Source organism: Microcaecilia unicolor, chromosome 2, assembly GCF_901765095.1.
Source record: "Microcaecilia unicolor chromosome 2, aMicUni1.1, whole genome shotgun sequence".
Taxonomy (NCBI): Eukaryota; Metazoa; Chordata; class Amphibia; order Gymnophiona; family Siphonopidae; genus Microcaecilia; species Microcaecilia unicolor.
In genome coordinates this window covers 522663423-522677689 of record NC_044032.1, presented here as the reverse complement: position 1 = coordinate 522677689, position 14267 = coordinate 522663423, and the positions used below count along the sequence as shown (strand labels likewise).

The window sequence follows — 14267 nt, the reverse complement described above, 5'->3', positions numbered from 1 at the left end:
TTGGCTTATGATAGTGTTATTCCTGAATTTCAAAATGTGCTTAAAACCTGTAAGTATAAATGACTATATAAATTGAGCTTTTATGTATCTCCGTGCAGTACCTAAAGTTGTCACTGACCTGCATGTGTGAAGCCTGGGAAGAAATACTGATGCAGATGGACTCTCGGCTGACAAAATTTGTGCAGGTAATGTGACTCTCCTATAAAGGCATTTTTGCACATCTATGATAATATTCATGTGTAACAATAGCTTATAAAATTACCTTTCATGTACATGAATACGCATGCTTGTATATTTATTTATTGGGATTTATTAACTGCCTTTATGAAGAGATTACCCAAGGCAGTGTACTGTGGGTACAGTTTAACATCAAAAATGGCCCTGAGTACCTGAAAAATAGGATGATCCTCCACACACTGCCAAGGACACTAAGGTCCTCCCAAGGACTTTCACTAACCATACCCTCTCCAAAAGACATTACATGATATGTGATACCCACAAGCAAGCCTTCTCCGGAGTAGCCCCCACACTCTGGAATGCACTGCCTGAAAGGCTGCGCTTAACACAAGACTATCTTTACTTCAGGGAGCAGGTGAAAGCTTGGCTCTTCAATTAGGCTTTTAATGGAAGAAGTAACTAACTCGTTAGCTCATTCACACACATAAGGAGTGAATTGGGCTGCATATACTGTAGCAGAACATGTTTATCCACTCCTACCCTAGCTGAGTTAATATTTAACCATTTCTCTTACCTCATGTACAACTCTATAAATCAATCACCTTACTTTCTAACTCTTCCTACTTTCTTCCCTATCTATATGTTACATCTTTGCTTTACCCTTCACTATCAATTATAATGTTCTGTTACATATTGTGTTGACATTGTAAGTAATATACCATGCCATACTTTGTATTGTTTTTGAATATTTTTACCACTGTAATTGTCTATTGCTCATGTTTGATCTATTCTTACTGTACACCGCCTTGAGTGAATTCCTTCAAAAAGTTGGTAAATAAATCCTAATAAATAAATATTCTTAGAATTTTGTTAACAACATAACAATAGCAAAATGAACAAGTAAAACATAGACAGAATGAAAGAGGAAATCTTGAAAGCAGCAAATTGAGACCTAATAATAGGACTACAGTGAAACAGGATCCAAAATATACACATTTAACAGCACTGAAATTCAAATAACAGAGGTACAATACAACGTAAGCATAATAGAGATGGAGTATCTAATAAGCACACAATTAGAACATTCGAATAACATTGTTATGATACTAATGCTTTTCTACCATATAGCTGAGGGGCCAAGTGCAGATATGTACATGGGGACTAGATGCATAGTACAGACCGTACAACTGTAGTAGGCATGTTCAGAGGCAACATTTGGGAAGAGCACAAGCAGAGTTCTGATTTGTGCACATACATTATAAAATACATGCGTTGGTAAGTACGTTATGCACAAACATCTACATCTGCTTCCAAACAGGTGTTAAATGTCTGAGACTTCATTTTAGCCATGTTATAGAGCTCTTATTGTTGTGGATATGTAAAATATTAACACACAAAAAAACCTTAATAAAAATTTTAGCCATAATTTTTCTAGTTTTGCTGGGACAGTTTCTTAAAGACAACCTATGTGCCTTTATAAAATAGGCAACAAACAGGTGACTTTTTATAAATGTATTGACAAGCATGTGTCTGATTTGCAGCAAGAGAACAGATAAACATGAGAGGAATGTGTGTAACTCATTATCCAGACAGTGCTAGAGTATAAATGTATTGTACCATAGTTAAATAAGAAGGGAGAAGGAGAAAGTATTCACCCTAATAAACTACTATCAAGAATGCAATCTAGCGTGTAGAAAAGATACAGAATGAGTATACTATAGAGCCAGGGCTGGGCAATTAAGTTCCTCGAGGGCCACAACCGAGTCGGGTTTTCAAGATTTTCTTAATGAATATGCATGTGCTGTTTCCATTGTATGCAAATAGATCTCATGCATAGTCATTGTGGAAATATTGAAAATCCGACTGGGTTGTGGCCTTCTAGGGCCATGGCTGCCTACCCCTGCTATAGAGTGAAAAACAAGTACATCTTTGTATGAGAGTTAACAGCTTTGTCTGCAAAATGTAATCCAGAAAAATCAGTCCAAACCTAATCCATCAAAAGTATTTTTTTTTCAAACAAACAAAACAAAAATTAAAATAGTGGCTCTTTGAATTTAAATAAAAAAAGATCAGTACTTATTAGTAAAGCATCCCAGCTCTAATGAGTGTGATTTTGCTAGATTTGCAATCATATGAATACTGCAGTCATAGGCCACAAGTCATGTCATATACTTCTGTGTTTTGGCCAGAGGTCTGTATCAAAGGTAATGTTTGGAGCAAATATGACACTTCAGTGGCAATTGTGTTGTATAGGACAGACATCTGAAGGTAGGGACTTGGGAAAAGAGCCAGTATGTCTGAATTACATATTCCCATATCTGGTTCATCAACTGGTCATGTGATTATTAGCACTAATCAGATGAATTTTACAAACAAGTAATACAAGATTGCCATATTGGCCTTGGCATAAAAGGTCAGCTTATATTCAGACCACTAAGGTATATTTGAATGTGCCCATGAATACTGACTCCTCCTCCACTAGCCAGGAGGTATACTGCTGCTTCTTCACAGTGGAGCCAGGCACAACACCAGACTCCTCTCCCCTTCCAGGTTTGCGTGGGATGCAGCTGCTTTTTCCTCTTCAAGGCCCAATGGAATGCCACTTCCACCTCTTCTGGAAGACCTGGCTGGAATTTTGCTGACTTCTCCCTCCACTGAACAGTTATTGAACAGCCTTTATAACAAATGCTTATTTAAATGTCCAGTATAGTTAGATATGCAAACTATAGGTAAAACACTGTCAGGCATCTGAAGCTATAGATTTTCATGTCATAGTGCTGATCAGCAGAATGAATTCAACTGCAAATGCCCCAGACATAAATATAAGCCATTAAATTTTGTTTTCTTTTTGATAATATAGGAAAAGAACACAAGCAGTTCAGTACAGGATGAGTTTATGCAGTTGTTGTTGTGGGGCAAAGCAAGGTAATGTTTTATACTGTTATGGAAGATGTTCTTGGTATATATAATTAGTTTATTTGTCATTTGATATACTGCCTTGCACTCAATAATCAAAGTGGTGTACAATTGGAAAACAGGAATGAAATTCCTCAATAAGGTCAAGTGACTAGGAAAACAGGAATAGGCAAAGAGCTAGCCTTGAAGACAGTTTAAAAAATAAAATAGTAAGCTGTTTTTAATTTGCTGGGCTGTGCTACAGCTGGGCCCAAGCTTGCTTTGACAAAGGAAAAAATTATTTTAAACTGAAAGTAGCTTAACCAGTGCTAAGTGCGTTTGGGGCAGTTCCAGGCTGGAGTGGATCAGTGAGACAGAGAGTGAGAAGTTGAATAACTGCTGAATTGAATGAGTGGGCCAAGTTGATGACAGCCCAGCCATGGCTCCTATAGAGTAAGACCCACAGTGAAAGAATAGGAAATCTCTACAGGGAACACTATTCATTTTTATTTATAATTAGATAACAGAACCCGCAGTTTTTTAACCCAGAACCTGTGCCTGCTTCTGAAAGAGGGAGATAGGGTCTTCCTTCCTCTTTATTTAAAGAATAGGCTTCCAAGCTTCTGAGAGTGACGGAGATTAGCACACTGCTGGAGCAGCAAGGGCCTCTCCGCAAGCAAGGCCAAAGCCCAGCCAAGAGAGTGCTACAGATAAGTGACTGTGATCCAGTGCACACAATAGAGGAAGCCTCACAAAGGGGACTTGGGAGGAGTTAAATATCCACTTACGTGGGAAAGGAGAGTCTATGATCTTGATCTAGTAGACCCTGAAAGGCAAAACAACACAGTCCTAAAAAGAAAGGTATAAAAAAATAGATTAAAATGTTAACGATGTTAAGGGTTAATATAAAAGGAGTACTTATCTGACAGGCAGCTTGGCTTGTAATCCAGTTGATTGATGTTCTGTCAAAAGCGAGAGTTTTAAGATGTATATTGCTGTTTAACTGAGAGAGAAATCTGGTTAACATTGTCAAATCAAATAGTACTTATCTGTTTCCAGTGCAATTCAGATCTGAAGCACTTTAACTATTTTTAATATACAGCTGTATTCTTAATGTTAATTTCATACACCCATTTTAGAACATTTCCTTTTTAAAGTTTCATGTTCAATAAAACCTTTTTTACCAATTAAAATTCTGGTTTCAATGCTGCACTTTAATACTGTAATTACAATATTGGTACTGTAAAAGGTTCAGGTGTCAAGTTCTAAATAATTTATTACCACACAAACTCTTGAAGCTTTATCCCACTTTCTTTTTTTTTTTTTTGTATGAAATCCCAGAGTGGCTGGTTTAAGTGGGAAACCCAAGGACCGTAACATGATTTCAACTAATTTGTAGTAACATGAGCTTGGCACTAGGGACTTTAAAATAAATACAGTGCATGCATGGTTGATACACTATAGAGAAAAGTATTGCTGCTTCAGCATTCGCACTCTCCTCTACTGGAGACAGTTGTTTTTCACGCCACAAAGCACTTTTACTTATGGAAGTATTAGGTGTGAATTGCCATACTTTTCTCTATAGTGCATCAGCCATACATGCATGGTGTTTTTAAAGACCACCTCACTATTCCCATTTAGCTGTATAATCCCATTCCTATTTCTGCAGCATCAGACTCCTGAGGCAGGCATTTTGTATGCCGAAACACGGTGCCGTGTTCAGTCTTGACATTGGTTTTTATGTAATAAATTTTATTTGTTGAACCTGTGGTTTGTTCAGCCCTCCCTCGTTTCCCACTTCTTGGTTTGTTGCTATTTTCCTTGTGACTGTTTTGTGTTTAGTTACCTGCTTGGTTCCCATAAAACAAAAAGCTGCATATGAATACTAAACATTCTTTGTGTATCTTAGCCCTGAACTTCAAGTACTATTGATGAACCAATTAACAGTAAAGGTGAGAAACTTTTTCAATTTTTGGTTTTATATTTTCTTAACTGTTTGCAATTCATAGACTCTTGACTTATTAAAAAGTGGATATTTTTTTATTTTTAATAGGGCTTAAAGAAACTTGGTCAATCTATTGAGTCATCCTACTCTAGTATACAGAAGCTAGTCATAAGTCACTTACAGAGGTATGTTCTTCAATCTGCTGAAGTTCTTTGGAGTGCAGGGGTGGAGGGGGCGGGGACCCAGATGTGAGAGACAGAAGATTTGCAATTGAACCAGCCTGGTAGCTCAGGTGAAAAGTGCTGTGTGCTGCTATACTTTTCAAATATTTGAACGTCTGTATCATATCATCCCTGTTTCTCCTTTCTTCCAGAGTATACATGTTCAGGTCATCAAGTCTCTCCTCATACGTCTTGTAACGCAAATCCCTTACCATTCTCGTAGCTTTTCTTTGCACCGCTTCAATTCTTTTTACATCCTTCGCAAGGTACAGCCTCCAAAACTGAACACAGTACTCTAGGTGGGGCCTCACCAACGACTTATACAGGGGCATCAACACCTCCTTTCTTCTGCTGGTCACACCTCTCTCTATACAGCCTAACAACGTAGCTAGAAGGTTGTTAGGCTGTATAGAGAGAGGTGTGACCAGCAGAAGAAAGGAGGTGTTGATGCCCCTGTATAAGTCGTTGGTGAGGCCCCACCTAGAGTATTGTGTTCAGTTTTGGAGGCCGTACCTTGCGAAGGATGTAAAAAGAATTGAAGCGGTGCAAAGAAAAGCTACGAGAATGGTAAGGGATTTGCGTTACAAGACGTATGAGGAGAGACTTAATGACCTGAACATGTATACTCTGGAAGAAAGGAGAAACAGGGGTGATATGATACAGACGTTCAAATATTTGAAAAGTATTAATCCGCAAACGAACCTTTTCTGGAGGTGCGAAGGCGGTAGAACGAGAGGACATGAAATGAGATTGAAGGGGGGCAGACTCAAGAAAAATATCAGGAAGTATTTTTTCACGGAGAGAGTAGTGGATGCTTGGAATGCCCTCCCGCGGGAGGTGGTGGAAATGAAAACGGTAACAGAATTCAAACACGAGTGGGATAAACATAAAGGAATCCTGTTCAGAAGGAATGGATTCTAAGGAGCTTAGCCGAGATTGGGTGGCAGAGCCGGTGGCGGGAGGCAGGGATAGTGCTGGGCAGACTTATATGGTCTGTGCCAGAGCCGGTGGTGGAAGGCGGGGATAGTGCTGGGCAGACTTATACGGTCTGTGCCCTGAAGAGGACAGGTACAAATCAAAGAAGGGTATACACAAAAAATAGCACATCTGAGTTTATCTTGTTGGGCAGACTGGATGGACCATGCAGGTCTTTTTCTGCCGTCATTTATTATGTTACTATGTCCCCAATTACGTGTTTGAGTTGGGTCTTCTGCTTTCCAGTGGGCTGATGCTCAGAACTCCTGCACTATAGGGAACAGTACCCAACCTATACCGCAGGAACAGTGCCAAAACCTAGCTCCCCAATGTTGATCACTATTGGTGTGCAAATGGTATGCGCGCTGTGAGACTGAAAGTAAGGGTAGGAATGTGCCTGGTGCATTCGCACAAGAGTTTTGCAGTAAGCACGGCTCTTGTATGTATGATCAGGCAAACCCAAAAGTGAAGCATACATTGGTGCCATTCTTCTGTGCCTTTAAATATAAGTTTTTCAAAAAAAAATTTTTTCACCTGAAAAACGTATATTGAAGTGCAGAAAACAGGCGTCAATGTGTGCTTTCACTTTCCAGTTTGCTCTGACTCGCACACATTTGTCTCTCACTACCAATGCTTAGGTGCTTGCATGGGCTTCCTTCTGCTTCTAAAATAATTAAAAACCAGCACATTTTAGAGAAAAATAACATGGGAAATCCTCTCTTCAAGCACCCCAACGCCAGCTCCAAGCTGGCATTAGGTTTCCAGCAATAATAGTGGCTTTGTTTTGCACGCTGTCCTCTGAGCATTGGGAAAGAATAGGAAATTACCTCATTAACGTCCGTTTGACTACATTGAAATAATAATTGCACTAATTTTTGGCATGCACATTGTTTCCCATGCAAGAGCTCTCTGAACATTGCGCAGATTAACACTAGCCCAGCATTAATCACCTCTAGTGCCGGCATTAGGTTTTGAGCATCAGGCCACAGGTTAGCTGAGGATGCTGTGGCAACAGTATTCACAGCCTCTGAGGGTGACACCTGGTAGCTGGATTAAGGACCCATGTTTGCAGGGTTCTAGAAGGAGTCTTTGTATACGGCCCCCCACACAAAATCATCATAGTGTAACACACACATACACATTTCCAAATTCAGAGCAGATATAAAGCTGTATGTGAGAATTTATGCACTATTGGGATAGTTCTGTTTACTATTTTCTAATGGTAAATAAGTTCCTTTCTGGTACTTTGGCATAAGCATCCTCTTAAAAAATTGCCCTCTCATTGCAAATGTTAATTCATGCTGTGAGTATATAGTATTAAAGTACTAGTATACTGAAGGAAGCAGCTAAGTCGAAGAAACTAGCTATATTGGGAGGGGGGATTTCAAATGGGGGGAAAATCCCCAAATAGTTACAAATGAAGGTTCATGGAGCCAGATCCCAGCCCTGGTTCCAGCTGAGCTAGAAATACAAAGGAGCTGCAAGTGGGTCATCATTTGATGCCAAGTTAAGATAATGGACAGTCCATAGGGAATATCAGCAGACTTAGTGGCCCTTTAAGTTGCACTAAGCTCTAATGTGGGGTTAACGCACAGAAAAAGGCTTTAATTTCCCTGTTTGTACGCATTACACACTATTTATTTTTTTTTGAAAGGGTGTGGTATGGGTGGGGAATGGGCATGGAAGTGTTCACATTAGCGCATTCTAACTGGCTAATGCAGACTTTGGGCCCCTTTTACCAAGCTGTGGCAAAAGGGGGCGCTTTTTTTTTTTTATCTTTTGTTTATTGGATTTTAAATTATAATCAAACATATCACTTGTACAGAAAGTTATCTGGTTCCATTATATAATATATAAAATCAAAGATTCTATATTAGAAAAAATATAAAGAAAATTATTACACCAGATTATACTCAAGTCCACAATTGAGATTCAAGATGTTTCATATATGGATATTTAAATCATTTATATAAAGAAACACAACAGGAATTTGCTGAGTCTGCTTCCCAAAAGGTGTCAGTCAAATATTTCACAGAACTTTCTCCCCTCACTGTGGACCCTTTAGCAGTTAGAAATGCAGTGAGTTGAGGTGGATCGAAGAAAACATACTTATTCATCTGGTATTTAACAACGCACTTGCAAGGATATCTAAGAAAACATGTCGCCCCCAACTGAAGTACCCCTGGCTTCATCATTAGAAATTGTTGTCTACGCTTCTGAGTATCTTTAGCCACATCAGAAAATACACGAATTTTCAATCCAAGAAAACTTTTTTTCGGGGCGCTTGTTTTATACGTGTGCCGCGCTGCCATTTAGGGGGAGTCCTTACTGCCACCCATATTGGTGGCGGTAAGGGCTCCTGTGCTTACCCAGCAGTAACTGGATACAGTCCGGCGCTACAAAAATACATTTTTGTAGCGCCGGAAATGACAGCGCGGTAGGGGTGGGAAGTACCGCCGAGCTGCTGTGGTAGCCTGGCGGTACTTCCGTTATAGCGAACAGTAAGCCCGCATTGTGCTTACCGCCGCTTAGTAAAAGGAGCCCTCAATGCAGGAGCCCCTTGCACCTCTTAGAGGAGGCAGTAAATGCTCCCATGTTATTTTTTTTTTGCAAGTCCAAATAGAAAATGCCCTATTTTACTGCCACAGGAAAAATGGGTTTAGCACATGGGAAAGTTCCACATTAGGACGCGGTAAGTCCATTTTTTATTGCAGCTTAGTAAAAGGGCCCTTCAGTTATTGGCTCTGGCTGTCGTACGTTGTAAATTGAAAATCTTAAATCTTTCAGTTGCATTGCATTAGCAGTAGAGAAAAAAAAACATTAAAAAAACTGAAATATTACAACTAATTACAGTATATAGAACAATTTTATGTTGTGATTAGGTACTGTGATTTTGGTACAGCTTTTGTACGAGCACCAAACAGATTTAGGGGCCCTTTTACCAAACAGTGGTAATTTAATGGCCATACTCCAATTTTGCCAATAGTGCATGGCCATTAAAACAGATTACCACATGAGCCCTTACTGCTACCCATTACGTAGGCAGAAGGAGCTCACGTGTTAACTGATTAGTGAGTGACAATGTAGCTAACCAGTTAGCACAGAACTCGCCCCCTAACCACCCCCCCCCCCCCCAGACTTGCCCCCTGAACAAAAACAATTGTTTTTTTTTTCTTTTAGTGCGTTGGTAGCTTGCATACATGTCAAAATTACCATGGGGCAACATTTTTTGCGGCGATAAGAACGTGTTAGTGCTTACCACAGCTTTGTAAAAGGGTCCCTTAGTTTTTGAATTCACTGGTCTATTGTATATTACTTAACTAACTTGGGACTTCATGGAATATGTTGTTTTAAAACCAGAAGAACTTAAGTTTTCAAAGTTCATATAATGTCACCATAATTTTTATTGGCAGTTTCAAGATGTTTTCATCAGTTATGAAAGAATAGATCAGATTTCTTAATGTAATTTTTATACTTAGACCCTGATATTTTTTGTGGTGTGGGTATTGCAAATCTAGTGATTTATGTTGCATTTCAGTAACTATGTTAAGGACTCTTTTTACTAAAGAGCGCTAAGGTCTGGGCTTATCACGCCGTAACATGGGAGTTTATGACATGCAAAGCCCAAGTCTATCATGGCATTCCCTAGTTTTTCCTATTCAGGCAATGCATTAATATTGGCGTTAATGTGCCGTGCTAAGTGCGCCCCCCTTTAACTGTGTTAGGCAGTTAGCGTGCACTAAGTGTAACGTGCTAGCTGGCTAATGCTTCCACGCCCACTCTGCCTTTGCCATTCCCCACGCCCACTCTGCCTATGCCATTCCCCCTGACAAAATTTCCAAAAAAATCCTGTAAACGTGTGGTTTGACGCTCGGAAACAGGCAAACTAGTGCAAAACGCCTTAACACGGTCTAGTAGTAGCCTATTTCTATGCATTAACCATGCATTAAGGGCGGGATTCTATATATGGTGCCTACAAAATCCATGTGGAAAACATTTCCACCTAGGCGTATTCTATAAGCAGTGCCTAAATTTAGGTGCGGTATATAGAATACACCTAGGTGGAATTCACAGCACCTAAAACTATGCGCATCCATTTACATCAATTAAAATGTGACGTAAATCCTGGCATTTAGATTTACGTGCACTAGGCCATATTCCATAACGTGTGTAAAGGATTTGTGTGCGTAAATTCTAATTTTTGCCAAATTTTTTATTGTTACATTTGTACCCCGCACTTTCCCACTCATGGCAATTAGTGCTCATTATTGCTTGTTAAATACTATTAACGTAGATTAGCTTGTAAAACCAATTAAGTTACGCGCATTGCTATAGAATATGCTTGGATTTTGGTGTGGAACTCTAGGCGCACTATACAGAATCCAGGGTAAAGGCTTAATAGCCTTTAGTAAAAGGGCTTCTTAATCGGACAATTTGAGAATTAATCTGTCACTGTAATAACTATAACATTCATCATTTCTTCATATATATATAGTGGATCTGAGGCATTATTGTACCATTTAATTGAGCTGAAAGGGATGGCGGCATGGAAACAAAAATATGAACCCCTTGGACTTGATGCAAAAGGCATTGAAGGTAAAAAAAAAATTGGCTTCCAATTATTAAGCCTTAATAAGTGAAAATTATCACAGGGTTTTATAAAAGTAAGATGTACCTTTTCTTTTTCCTTTATGTAGAAGCAATTACTGCTGTTGGTTCCTTTATATTGAAAGCAAATGAACTTCTGCAGTAAGTATCAATGTTATATATATGTGCCACAATTTTAAGTTGTCCTGGTCAGTCACACATTCTGCCCAGACTTTCTAGACATAGAAATGATTCTTCTAACCAAAGGAGGGTGACAGAACTAGTTTTCAGACAGTTAGATTATCCTGGATATTTGTATATATTTATAGCCTGACTAGCAAAGAATATTATTCAAGGTGGCTTACAGTTAAATAGTGACAATAAAACAACACACTGAGTGTAATCTTCTCCTTCTGGTGTGTTTGGCCTTCAGCAGAAGGAAAAAAGTTTAATTTTTTTCCTTTATTTCTATTCCCATGCTCATAGTTACTACTGAACAATTTCCCTATTAAGTGGTGTAACACTAGCTTGTCCAAGGTGTTGATAAAAAGAGGACCAGTTCTGTAAGTGGCATAGCTTTAGATATGTTCAGAGGAAGCCACTAAAGAAAACATTTTAAAAGATTCTGTAATTAGCATAGATAGTATTTATGTTTCCAAGGAGTCTTTTTCTTTGTTCTGAAATTGAATGCATTGTCTCATGTTAGCATATCCAGGGTTTCTACAGATCCTTCAGAGTTCATCTAGCCCATATAAAGAAGTTTTTTTTCTGCAAATAGAATCACTTATCATTTTGGGCTGGAGACTAAAAGTGTTGAAGCAGCAAAGAGAATAGAGCTTAATGCCCAAAAGTGGTTATTGCCTGGCTGCTGAACTTACAACAAATTCTTGACCAGTTTTAAAATGTGATAATAAGTGGCACTGGAGATTGTGCCAGTGCATGGGTGGAAAACAACAGAAGACCTGCTAATGTGCTTGATCAAGCCCCAAACCTATCATAGTTAAAAAGCAGAGCATTTATATTAGAAGAGGCAGTTAATTCTGCTACATTTTATTGAGCTAGAGCAACCAGAATTGCACTTAATATTCAAGGTGAGGTTGCACCATGGAGCAATACAGTGGCATTATAATATCTTTCTTATTTTCTATCCTTGTCTTATTTTCTATCTTTTTCCTAATAAATCCTAGCATTGTTGGCTTTTTTTACTACTGCCGCACATTGAGTAGAAGATTTCAATGTATTGTCCACATTGACACCTAGATATTTTTCTTGGGTGGTGACTCCTGAAGTGGCACCTAGCATCAAGTAACTATGATTTGGATTATTCTTCCCAATGTGCATCACTTTGCACTTGTCCACCTTAAATTTAATCTGCCATTTGGATGCCCATTATTCCAATTTCCTAAGATGTTCCTGCAGCTTTTCACAGTCTGCATGTGTTTTAACAACTTTGAGTAATTTTGAGTCATCTGCACTCATTGTTCTCAATTCCATATCATTTATAAATGTTATGTAGCACTGGTTCTAGTACAGGGGACACTCCATTATCCACCATCCTCCATTGAGAGAAGTGGGCATTTAAGCTTACCCTCTGTTTTTTGTCTACTAACCAGTTCCCAGTCCACAGCAGAACATTGTCTCCTATGCCATGGCTTTTTAATTTTCTCAGGAGTCTCTCATTGAGGGACTTTGTCAAAAGCTTTCTGAAAATCTAGATACAGTACCTCAACCGGCTTATCTTTATCCATGTGTTTATTCATACCTTCAAAGAAATGAAGTAAATTGGTGAGGCAAGATTTCCTTTGGCTGAATCCATGTTGATGCTGTCCCATTAAACCATGTTTATCTCTGTGTTCTGTAATTTTATTCTTTTTAATAGTTTCCACAATTTTGCTTGTCACTAACATCTGGCTTACAGGTCTGTAATTTCCCGGATCACCCCTGGAACCCTTTTAAAAAATCGGTGTCACATTGGCCACCCTCCAATCTTTAGGTACTACAGATGATTTTAACAACAGGTTAGAGATCACTAACAGCAGATCAGCAAGTTCATGTTTGAGTTCTTTTAATAGCTTAGGGTGCATGCCATCCACTCCAGGTGATTTACTATTCTTTAATTTGTCGATTTGGCTCCTTACGTCTTCCAAGTTTGAGATTTCTTTCAGTTCCTCTGCATCTTCACCCTTGAAAATCATTTCTTGTGCAAGTAGATCTCTTACCTCTTTTTTCCATAAAGACTGAAGCAAATAATTCATTCAGTCTCTCCGCTATGGCCTTGTCCTCCCTGAGTGTCCCTTTTGCTCCTTCATGATCTAACAGTCCCACAGATTCCCTCACAGGCTTTCTGCTTCTGATGTACCTTAAAAAGTTGTTACTGTGAGTTTTTGCTTCTGTGGCAAGTTTCTTTTTTTAGCCTTCTTTATCAATGCTTTGCATTTAACTTGCCAGTTCTTATGTTGCTTCTTATTTTCTTCATTTAAATCCTCTTTTCCATTTTTTGAAAGATGTTCTTTTGACTCTAATAGCCTCTTTCACTTCACCTTTTAATCATGCTGGCTGTTTGCTCTTCTTTCCACCTTTGTAAGTACAGCAGGCAAGTGCTAATTTCTTCTTTAATATCAACCCCTATGTTTCTAGACAATTTCAGTAATGTAGGCCAGACAGGCCACTTATTGTAGATAATTATGGATTATTTTACAATAAATAAAACAGGATAAATGAGCTACAATTGTTCTAGGAGAATACAGAATTAGCCTACTTTTTCTGTTTCACCTTTTGTATTTATTGGTTCACCTTTTATTAAATATGGATTGTATAATGGTATAGAAGCTAAATAAGTTTCAACTTGGGAAGAACTCGGAACTGAGGCAGAAAATATAGCTGAATCTACTCATCTGGAAAGAGCACCCCTGCCTGCAAAATTTGGTTCTGTCTTTATCTGCCAGTTGGGAGTATGATCTAAGGGTCAGTTCTTAACCAGTTCTGGGAAGGAAGAGCAGGCTGCTCCCAAACTGTACCATTCTGCCCCACTGCAGGGACAGCAGAATTCTCCCTGCATCAGGAGTTGTTCTTTCTTGCCCCAGGGCCTGCGAGAACTGCTTTTGTGACAACCTGAGAAAAGGAGATCTAAATAATAGTGTCCTGATTTGTGAGTCAGCTATTAACTGGCTTTGTTAATGAAATTTATCTATGAGCAGGTATCATGGTGGTTAAGATTGATTTATTTTTAGACCATATTCTTCACCAGAGTAACAATAGCAGGACAGCCTTTCTGAATAATGTTGTTAGTGCTATTTTAATGTGAAAATCTGAATTCTAAAAGGGATAGGCAATTGATAAGAAGGTTAAAGAAGTTTAAAAACAGAAGTACATGATTGTAGTTATATTTGTGTTTTCACAAGCTCATAGACAAAGGCATGACATTTTGTATACAGTCTTTATAGGTGGGTTTTTTAAGTAATGCCTGA

At 38.7% G+C, this 14267-nt stretch overlaps 1 protein-coding gene across 2 annotated transcripts in view; it reads left to right on the top strand.

Annotated features, from left to right (window-relative positions):
* Nucleotides 1-14267, top strand: part of ANAPC4 (anaphase promoting complex subunit 4) — a 96708-nt gene that overhangs the window by 41535 nt on the left and 40906 nt on the right. For both annotated transcript variants that reach the window (XM_030191251.1, XM_030191250.1), the window contains exons 11-16: nt 99-185; nt 3038-3102; nt 4982-5024; nt 5126-5202; nt 10709-10809; nt 10911-10962. In XM_030191251.1, coding sequence (XP_030047111.1) covers nt 99-185; nt 3038-3102; nt 4982-5024; nt 5126-5202; nt 10709-10809; nt 10911-10962 — 425 coding nt within the window. The remainder of the gene's footprint in view (nt 1-98; nt 186-3037; nt 3103-4981; nt 5025-5125; nt 5203-10708; nt 10810-10910; nt 10963-14267) is intronic.